The sequence below is a fragment of the Haplochromis burtoni genome, unplaced genomic scaffold, assembly GCF_018398535.1.
Source record: "Haplochromis burtoni strain Fernald_Lab_line unplaced genomic scaffold, NCSU_Asbu1 Contig_34, whole genome shotgun sequence".
In the NCBI taxonomy this organism is placed as follows: domain Eukaryota; kingdom Metazoa; phylum Chordata; class Actinopteri; order Cichliformes; family Cichlidae; genus Haplochromis; species Haplochromis burtoni.
The window spans coordinates 2130149-2140089 of record NW_024582395.1 but is presented as its reverse complement, the minus strand read 5'-3'; the positions used below and the strand labels follow the sequence as shown (position 1 = coordinate 2140089).

The following is a 9941-nucleotide window of genomic DNA, read 5'->3' as shown; positions in this document are numbered from 1 at the left end:
TTGAGTATGCCTTGCTAGTACGTAGTTGGACACCCTTTTGCCTTCTGAGTTGCCCTAATTCATCATGTGATTCATAAGTTGCCAGAAACATCCCTCGGAGATTTTGGTCCATTTTCAGATGATGATATCGTACAGCTGGTGCCGCAGATCCATAACGTGAATCTCCCGTTCCACTACATAGTGTGTTGAGCAACCATCAGAAGACAGGTACACATAACGTTCAACAATTTATTAATAATAATACTTAGACAGGCTGTAGTGTTTAAATGATGCTCAGTTGGTGATAGGCCAATAAATTATCCCCCACACTTTTCCAAACTGCATGATTGAGCCACATTCAAAGTTTCTTCCCCGTTGTGATGCTCAGTGTGAATACAGACCATGTCTACATGCAGAGTTGCTGCCATGTGACTGAAGGATTTGATACCTGTGTTAAAGCTGAACAAGTGTACCCAATAAAGTGGTCAGTAAGTGCATAATCCCACTGCACTGCTTCTGTCAAGACACATTTCTCTATTTGCTTTCAAAAATATCCATTCAGTGTACATTATAAGTTAAAAAAAAAAAATCTTTATTTGAGATTGAAGAAAGAGCAGACAGAAATCCTGAACAGTCCTCTTAAGAAATTCATAATCTCTGAAGACAAACATGTTCACACTGAAGAGAAAAACAACCGCAAACACTCGCATGAATTTACATTTAAGGCACTTTTTCCCCCTCAATCTGTTGGAAAGCAGCAATAAAACCAGAAATATGCTCACAAGATGGAAATCAAAAGCTTGAAAGAGTTCAGAGTAATGTTTAGTTTACATGAGGAATATTATTTTTAATTACAGTGAGCTGAAAGCAGGCTCTTAACGGTGGTGGAAATGTTATAAAAACACAAGCAGTATAGAGTTCAACAAGTGAGTTTACTGCTAGATGAGATGCTTACACATACTCCGGCCACATTAAGCCCATTTATGCACATCGGTTGCATGCATAATTTAAGTGTTGAGAATATATGTGGGGAAATCTATTAGGGGGGGAAATGTTGGAGCTAAATACATGTTTAATAGTCTTCCTAATGTACATAAAGGTTTGTAGTTGTGGTAATGTGTTTCCAATTCCTTCTGCTCATGTTTGTAGTTCAGCAATTTAAGTGGAGCTTGAAAAACTTAAGTAGAAACACACCAGATCAATGTTTAATCTGCATTGGCACTTTAATAGGTTAAACATAAGCTGTATGTTTGGAATGTGTTTCCAAGAGTTTTGGTCCCTTTTCTGCTACTACATATACTCTGCCCTTCAGCCCACAGTGCACAATCGATCCTCCAAGACAAATCCCCCACATGTGGAAATCCACTCGGGGTAGAAAAAGCAGGCCAACTGTAAAACACACTAATTCAAAGCTCAGAGACTCGCACTGAAGTGAGGCTGAGGGCAGAGGAGTGAGGTGTTTGAACAAAATAACTGAACTAAAATGAAGTTACAGTTACACAGCAATTCCACTTTAGGTCCTGTAATAAGACTCTGCAAGGATCATGACCCCCAAACCCAATGGAAGACAGAGGCAATGGTTTAATGGGGCCAGCTCAGTCAGAGTCCTCGTCGTCCAAATACTCTTCAGCATTGCTGTGTATGCGGGTGGTTTCTGCAACACAGGAAATGGATAGTTAATGACAAACATACTGCACTATTTTTACATATTATGTGTAACTGCATCATCTCTGTACACTTCATGTCTTTCTTCAACTGACGAATGGGGGGAAAAAAATAATAATATACATATATATAATACTCTTGGTGTGCAGTGCATGTAACTACCATTTGTGTGTGTGTGTGTGTGTGTGTGTGTGTGTGTGTGTGTGTGTGTGTGTATATAGAACAAGTTACACCCCATCTGACCCATACCAGCTTCTAAGGTAAATACAACCTTGTATGAGCAGAAACACTGCCTATTACACCATGCCACTATATCTTAAACTTAAAAAATACATAATTAAACCACAAATACAGAAGCAGTGTTTGAAAAACAGTGACTCAAAGCGTGGCACTTTATCAGTCCACATTGTTGGGGAGGAATTTTGGCCCGCTCTTCTTCACAACATTGCTTCAGTTCAGTGAGGTCATTTATTTATGTGCCGCTCTCTTAAGTTGCCACAGCATTTCTGGACTTTGACTGGGCCATTATAACACCTTTTATTCTCTCCTGTTTTTTTAGCCACCATGTTTTGGATCATTGTCCTGTTTCATGACCATATTTGGGCCAAGATTTAGCCATCTTCACATCTGACTCTAGAACACTTTGGTATTCAGACAATTTGATGGTCACCTCAATAACTTCAAGGTGCAAAAGTTCTGCTTTTATAATTTGCTTGATTGGTTACATTTGCTGATTCTCAATTGCGCGCATTCACGGCTGCCAATGAATCTTCTAATTCCTATAGAAGCAGTAAAGATGTACCTAATTTTTACAGCATTTCACATAAACTTTGGCTTCATTTTTGTTAAATAAATGGTGCCATGATGTAATATGCTATGTGCTGCTTTCACCCGTTATTATTATTATTGTCATTACAAGAGGGTGTACTTTTTTCACTTGACTGTAGTTCAGTTTTCCTGTGATCAGCTCAGTAACTACAACAAGTGACTCTTGTGGTAGGTGCTGAACTTACACTAACTGAGCAGAGAGAGTTTCTGGGACTGTGTGAATGTGAGATTGTGTGAGTGTGTGTGGGTTATGCTGTGTGGCTGCTCCGTAACGGCAGCTTTACTTACGGCCTCCCTGCCTCCTTTTGATAAGCGACGCACACTGGGCATTCGTGGCCATGTCCACAGCCAACTTGTTCTCGTTATTCCTGATGTCTATTCTCGCATCTGAAACAAACATAAGTAACATAAATTTTCACCTGACATCCAGACTGGTCTGCAGCTAGAATTTTTCTTTTAACTTGAAAGTCTATCTTGCCACCCACCTTTGCTTGGATTAAAAAGACGTTATTTGTTATACAAACTGAAGAATTATGAGTATGAGTAATCCAGATCCTCGGAGTAGATTTAACAGGAAATGCAGGCTTTTTCTTCAATAATACCACATTACCTCCCTCAAGTGGTAAGATCTACTTTGTTTTGTTTTTTTTTGTTTTTTTTAAATCAGCCCAACAGGATGTGTAATTTTAGTTATGTTTCTATAATGTCAGTACTTTGACGGCAGTTTCCTTGTCTTGAACTACCTATGTATATTTCAATGTCTGGCAGCATTTTTTTTCTTTATGTGTAATTTGTACATAGTACATACAACAGCCAATGAAAACTGATAAAGAAGAAACCTGTTTTCATGAAAAACTTTGTTTTAATGTGTGGATCACAGTCACTTATTGTCTACTCAAACTGAAGCCGCACGCTCCCATCTCAGAGTTTCATAAAATATTTCAGGAGATTTCTTTCCGTCCATCCCTGCAGAGTTTCTAGCAAAACAGCAAAGATGACCCTGCTGACCAATGTATTCTTTTAAACACAAAAAAGCAGCATGGATGTATACTCACTCTTGTTAAGCAGCATTTCCACTATGTCAGAGTAACCCTTCCAGGAGGCAGCGTGCAGTGGGGTATCTCCGAGTTTATTCTGAAACACAAAACATGATTGTTACTGGCAAACACCCTGACAAGGATCTACTTTCACCCAAACCACACAAGGTTGATGAAATCATGACATCATCACACTGAACTTTTTGTTGATCAATTTTTTGTCCACAACAGTTTCTTCTCTGTTTTTCCTAGCATGATAAACTGGGTGTTGAATAACATCAGTTTCCTTACACACGTTAAACTGTTGACACTCCTTCCAAACCTTCTGAATTCTGATTTCTGAATGTGACTTTAAACCTGCCTCACCTGCTGGTTGAGCTCCACATTGGGCTGGGTGAGCAAAAGCTCCACCACATCTGGTACAGAAATACAAGAGAAGAGATTTCATGTTAAATGTTACCTAACAGTAATGGAGAAACAATGGAGGGCAAAGAACAAGTTCCTATTTTCTTGTACTTAACTTTTCATTGGAAACAGAGCTCCCTGTGTGTGTGTGTGTGTGTGTGTGTGTGTGTGTGTCAACATTTAAGATTTCTGAAATGTAATAAGTAGCTGATCCATAATCTCTGACATCAAAAAACTACTTTACTCTTACCTTTATGTCCCCCATGGCATCCCCAATAGAGGGCAGTGTTTCCAGCCTTATCCAGCCCGTTTATTCCAACTTTATTGTCCAAACATTCTCTCAGCCAGCTCAGATTGCCTGTTTAAATAACCAGTATGTACGCAACGAACACACAGAGTCAAATGGAGAACTTTACTAATAATGTAAACAGTGGTACAGGTTTTCAGCAGGAACAGAAACACTGTCATAACAGTCACACAGACAGACAAAAGAGAACTGTCTTAGGATAAAAAAAAACCCCTCCTGTATCTAAATGCAGCCACACCTCAACCAAGAATTAAGAGCAACAAATAAAGACTAGTAGAAATATTGCCATCTACCTCGTTTGGCTGCCTCATGCATCGGATTGTCGATAGACTCTGCCTGCTCAGCCACTGAAAAACAAAACAAGGGCATCAGTGCATTATGGAAAATTAACTTAAGGGACAGAACTATCGTTTTTGTACGAGCTACACCGCATAGTACTGTACTCATTAATATATCTGCTATTTAACTGTGAAATTGAGATGTGTACTCACCATAGTTACTTGGAATTAATCCTGTTCTTCCTCTACATGTCCCTTTCCACCAGTTAGTGTCACTCTAAGTAATAGAGAAGTATTTGTTAAGAAAGAAAAGACCAAAATAAACTAATAACTAAATGAAGCAATAAGTTAATCTGCTTCAATACAACACTGAAGTGGGGGGAGGTGTAAAAATGGAAAAGTAATAACACAAAAAGGAAAAAAATGCAGAGAAAGCAAGATTATGATTCCACAGAAAGAGGAAGAAAAACTTAAGTTAAATTAAAACTCGATGGGAAACAAAACCGTGGAATAAAAGATGGCTGTTACATGATGTAGCTTCTAGGGTTTCCACTTACTGTGTCAGAGATGTACAAGATGTCTCCTTCTTCGAAATATAACTCATCTGGCTAGAAAATAAAAAGACACTGTTACAAGTTGATAACCGGTTTGTGAATGTGTGTGTGTGTGAATGGGTGAATGACTGAATGTAGTGTGAAGCCTTTGGGGTTTTTAGGGACTAAGTAAAGCTCTATACAAGTACAGGCCATTTATAACCATCAGTGACCCAGGATGTGGCATTCACACTTTTCTGACCTCAACACTAATGTCAGATTTGTGTTGTATTTTAAGCAGCCTCCCCCTTTTTTTCTGCAACCAAATCTAGACCAACACATGAAAACCATGAAAGCAACTGGTAACTCAGTTTGCAATTCGGTGGTTTAGACTTCTTCTGCCAAAGTGTTTCCCATGTATAGCGCTTACTTGGAGGAAAGGTTTGGTATCTCAATGCATGTGCAATCATTCATTTAAGGAAATCCCAAAGAGCTGATTCAGTTCTGTTCGTGTGGACATAGCTATGCCCACATGAACAGAATTACCTTTTATGGTATGTTTAGTAGGTTATTTATTTTTTCTTAGTAAGTCTGAAAAAAATGACACCTTCTGATGCTAATTTACCAGTGATTCATCCCTTCACTCTTACTTTGAAAGTTCAGTCATTGCTAACAAGCTGGCCCCACCCTTCCCGAATTTAGCTTCACGTACTTGCTACCTTCCTGTCTAGGTTACCATTGTGGTCATGCTCGATATCATTTAACCACTTCCCCAGTGAGATCTTATCACAGAGATGGATACAATCCACCTACATCATCATGAATTACAGCTTGAAACAGCAGTCCTTCTGCTCAAGACACCTGCTCTGAGCTACAGGAAGCGTGCAGAGTGGTGGGATGGTACTCCCTACTGAAATGTGACTGGCCCTTCCTGATGCCCACCCACCAGAGCCACTGGTTTGAAGTACTGTTAATATTGTTTTGGCCGACAGCCTAGACAGGACCAGTGGAGGAGTGTATTGATATATTAGTATAAATAAAATCTTCTAATATTTAAGTATAATTAAGATTTTATGATCAAATATTCCAATTTTGGGACTTTGTTTTGATTCCCCTGCGTCGTCATCATCACCATCTTCTAGCTGCCTCTTACGAACTAAGTGGAAACTACTCTTAACCCTACACCACAGCCTTCCACACCATTCAAAGTCATTGCAGGCTGCGTTTACTCAAAGTGTAGTTACACTTCCTGGGAGGTGCATATCAGGTTATGGCATAGGGTTAAAAGGATTCTCTGGTTATGTCGTAGATTTCCAGCTGAAACACAGTTCAGGCATTACCCCATCCCTAGCATCCTAACCTTGTGAGAAACACTAAGATTAATTGATGATCAGAATAAAGTTATGAAAGTAAAAAGAAAAAGAATTAATCTCAACAAAGAAAAAACTCTTACTGTCCGTGGGTCGAAGGTGAACAAAGCTCTGAAAACCTTGACTTGGCCTAGTGAAGACAAAAACAGACTAGATGTTAGACACAATATGTGTGCGCACTCTGTGACAAACAAAAGTGAGGTGAAACCACTCCTGGTTAAGCCCCGCAGAACACCCAGCTAGTTTCAGTCCGGTGAGTATACAGGTGAGTGCGTGCAGAAGGCAGCTTCTAATGTGGTAAACTACTCTCTTTTCTCAAGTGCACAAATCAAAGGTGAGACATTATCTATTATGTAAACAAAAAGACATTTCAACACGTACAACAGGCATAAAAAACAGCATCAACAGTGTGAGTGGTTGTTGTGTGTAGCTGCACTCGGGGCCACTGGTAGCTCAAACTTGAGGTTGAGCTCTGCTGCTGAGTTGCTACTATGCTGTGGCTTTAGTCGACTGCTAAACTACATCAAAAGCTTGAACAGCCATGGTCAAGCTTTCAAAACGTATTTAAATACTTGATATAAACATTTTATATTTCAACTAACTGCCCGTTTCTGGGCATTAACGTAAGGTTACATATAGTCTGCTGTGTTGTTTACAACATAGACACAAAGTTTACTAAACAGACTACTGAGCTGGTTACACTCGACCTTATAGCGACCCTGTTTTGGTTAACAAAACCAGGATAAATATGCTCTCCTGCAAAGTTAAAGAATTTCCTGTGATTTGCATCGACTGGTAGATAAGTGTAATTTGGACTTCCTTTTAAAATTTTGACACACCCGTTTTTTGTTTTAAATTGGAGACAGACATTAATAATATGCTTTAAATAATAAACCCAGTGAAAAAAATATGCGTCCGCCCCACTATTGGTGCATATCTGATATCTTCAATCATGCCTTTATTTGGTTATTTTATCAATCCTTTCAGCTTGAACTTGAAAGATTATCACAGTGTCAACTGTCTAACAGTTATATGTTAAAGGTGTTCACCACAACTAAACACAAGGTGACTGATTCACCGTCTTACATTTAAATGCAAAGGCCAGTTAGAGTGCATCGTTCCTGATCTCTTTACTTCACAGGCCTAACCGCTGGACCCTGTAAATCCCCTCTGCCTGTGCTGTTACTCAGGATTTTTGTTTAGTGAACACACTGCCTCGGTGTCTCAGATTGACGGGGGCTGAGCTGCCGCACAAGTCCAGCTCTGTTCAAACACAGTAAGCACGTCTGCTTTGCAGACCCATACTGAGGGCCTGTGCTGACTCAATTAAATTCTTGCTACATTTTAAACCCTGGGCACACAATAAGATAAAAAGAAATCTAACGAATAAACAAAGAAGAAAATTTGTGCCTTAACATGAGCAAAGCAATGACAGTATATATTTCATCTATTACTGTGTGAGCTTTTTAATGAATTCCAGTTATGTGGGGTTTTTTGTACATTTTACTTTATTGCAGCAGCTCTTCTGAAAAAGCATGTCTGGTCATGGTGGTTATGTGATCCCTCAGTCATGTTCAGTGCTCAGTTTAACAACGTAATCTAAAGTTCTAATCTGCTAAACCAGAGTTTGCACAGGGCTGCCTCTGTTAAACTGCACATACCTTAAAAACAGAATCATAACCTTCTTGCAAAAATGTGGCTAAGTGGGTGCAAAAAACAACCAACTAAAAAAAACAAAAGAAAACATGCTAGCTCTTGTTCAAGCTGAATGCATACCTTGGGGTGCTATTTGGTCACGCATGGCTACAAACACTTGCCAATGTTTTTTTTTTTTCCTCCAAAGCCAATTCATGCACAGACACTGAGCACATCCACCGAACACATCCACCAAAGGGAAAGTTACAGAAAACCAATCCTGAATCTGGATAAAATAGCTTTAGCAGGATGGATCATTTACTCCTGCACGAGCCCCACCGGCCTGCCACCTGTCACCGACAGGTGATCTCACCTACAGCCAGGTGAGGCATCGTGACTGATTCGTCAAGGACTGTGAGGAGCGCAAAAGATTGTGTTTCATGCGGGTAAAGAGATGCGCCTGTGTTTGCTGTGTCAGCATGTTTGTAGACATAAACCACCTTTAACTTCACACACGAGGAAGGTTATTTTATGCTTCTCTCCCCATCTGTGAGATGGAGATTTTTTTTCTCCAAACATCTGCATTTACCTGCGTCCACATTTAATTCATAAGATGAGAATAGTGTACTAGGTGCAATTAGCCAACACTACTGCAGAAACCATTGGCTAGAAGATGTAAAGAAATTGACTTTTTTTCTTTAGAAAGCTTTGATTTGACATTGTGGACATTTAAATGTCTTTCTGTACATCCCAAAGTTTTACAAATCATAAAAACATTAATAGTCACCCAATTTCAATATGGGTAGACCAGCGCAGTAGAGTGCAGCATGGGCACAAACGAAATGCCCAAAAATGATTACAACAATAAATCAAAAGGTGTTTTTATCACATTAAAGTACAATTTTCTGCCTCCCTCTCATCACGCTGCCTTAAAATTTCATCACAGGTGCACATATGCTGTACTTACAACCATGATGGATGAAATTTTACACTTTATTTAGTAAATAGAAATTCAAAAAACACTTGCCACAGCATTACGAGTTTATTGAGGGAGAAGTCACAGTTTCACTTTTAGCCTCAAACACATGCACCAGGAGATCTGTGTAATTGCTTTGAACAAAGGATACCTATTAAGCTACCTATCGCCTCTCCTTCCTACACAGGCTGCTTGTGTACACCTGTTGCACTGACACAGTGCGTAGGTAAATGCAAACGCTATGACGTGCTCTAACGTTGGTAAGTAAGGTTTGGGAAGAGGTTACCAGAATAATCCGAGCAAGGAGGAAGTAGAGCTGATGTCACTGACCACGCAGACTTATCACCTATTCACCCAAAGCTACTGACTCGCGGTGCTCTCTTTGCATGAGTGATGGAAATAGGGAAGTGACAGAGGCCTGCTGGTAAGAGCTGGATGGCCCCGTCAGTGTATTGAATGGCCAGAACGCGCTTTCAATAACTCCAACGCGGTCCTGGCAGGGCTAGCGATAAAGCGACACGGCTTCCAATTAAAGTTTAAGACCTGTCTTTCTATTAGCTAAACAAGGTTTCACAGACAAACAACAGAAATAAACCGAGCCCGTGGAGGAGTGTTGAGCGCCCGCCCATTAACTGTTTAACGCCAACAAGGTGCGTTGTCCTCGTATAAACACGTCACAAGTTTAGGTTAAGTTTAAACAACATGTCCTCGTAGTTTTGGTCTTACCTGGCTTGGCTGGTTTGGGAGGAGGCTTCGACATTTGTGAGGCTGGCGGATAAAGCGAAAAGAAACGCGCTGTGCTGTTTCAGTCACAATCGTCGCAAGACTGTCGAGTTCTCTGCTGTTAGCACGCTCAATGAGGAAGTTCGGCTCAGTACGCGGAAAAGTTATTCAGCGCATGCGCCAACCTGTGGCTCGCTCAATCGAT

At 40.1% G+C, this 9941-nt stretch overlaps 1 protein-coding gene across 1 annotated transcript; it reads right to left on the bottom strand.

Moving 5' to 3' along the window:
* Positions 1–550: 550 nt before the first annotated feature.
* On the bottom strand, positions 551–9907 carry ostf1 (osteoclast stimulating factor 1). Its single transcript, XM_005919069.3, has 10 exons — positions 9740–9907; positions 6486–6532; positions 5057–5107; positions 4713–4776; positions 4515–4568; positions 4165–4272; positions 3876–3925; positions 3528–3606; positions 2761–2859; positions 551–1633 (listed from the first exon to the last, which is right to left on the bottom strand). The coding sequence occupies exons 1-10, from the start codon at positions 9771–9773 to the stop codon at positions 1575–1577; spliced, it is 645 nt and encodes a 214-aa protein (XP_005919131.1). The 5' UTR covers positions 9774–9907; the 3' UTR covers positions 551–1574.
* Positions 9908–9941: the final 34 nt, after the last annotated feature.

Coding starts and splice junctions, on each gene's coding strand:
- ostf1 (XM_005919069.3), bottom strand. CDS start 9,773: ATGTCGAAGCCTCCTCCCAAACCAGCCAAGCCAG. Junction 4,777..5,056: donor TCTTGTACATCTCTGACACA/GTAAGTGGAAAC, acceptor TCTATTACTTAG/AGTGACACTAACTGGTGGAA. Junction 2,860..3,527: donor GGAAATGCTGCTTAACAAGA/GTGAGTATACAT, acceptor TGTTTGTTTCAG/ATGCGAGAATAGACATCAGG.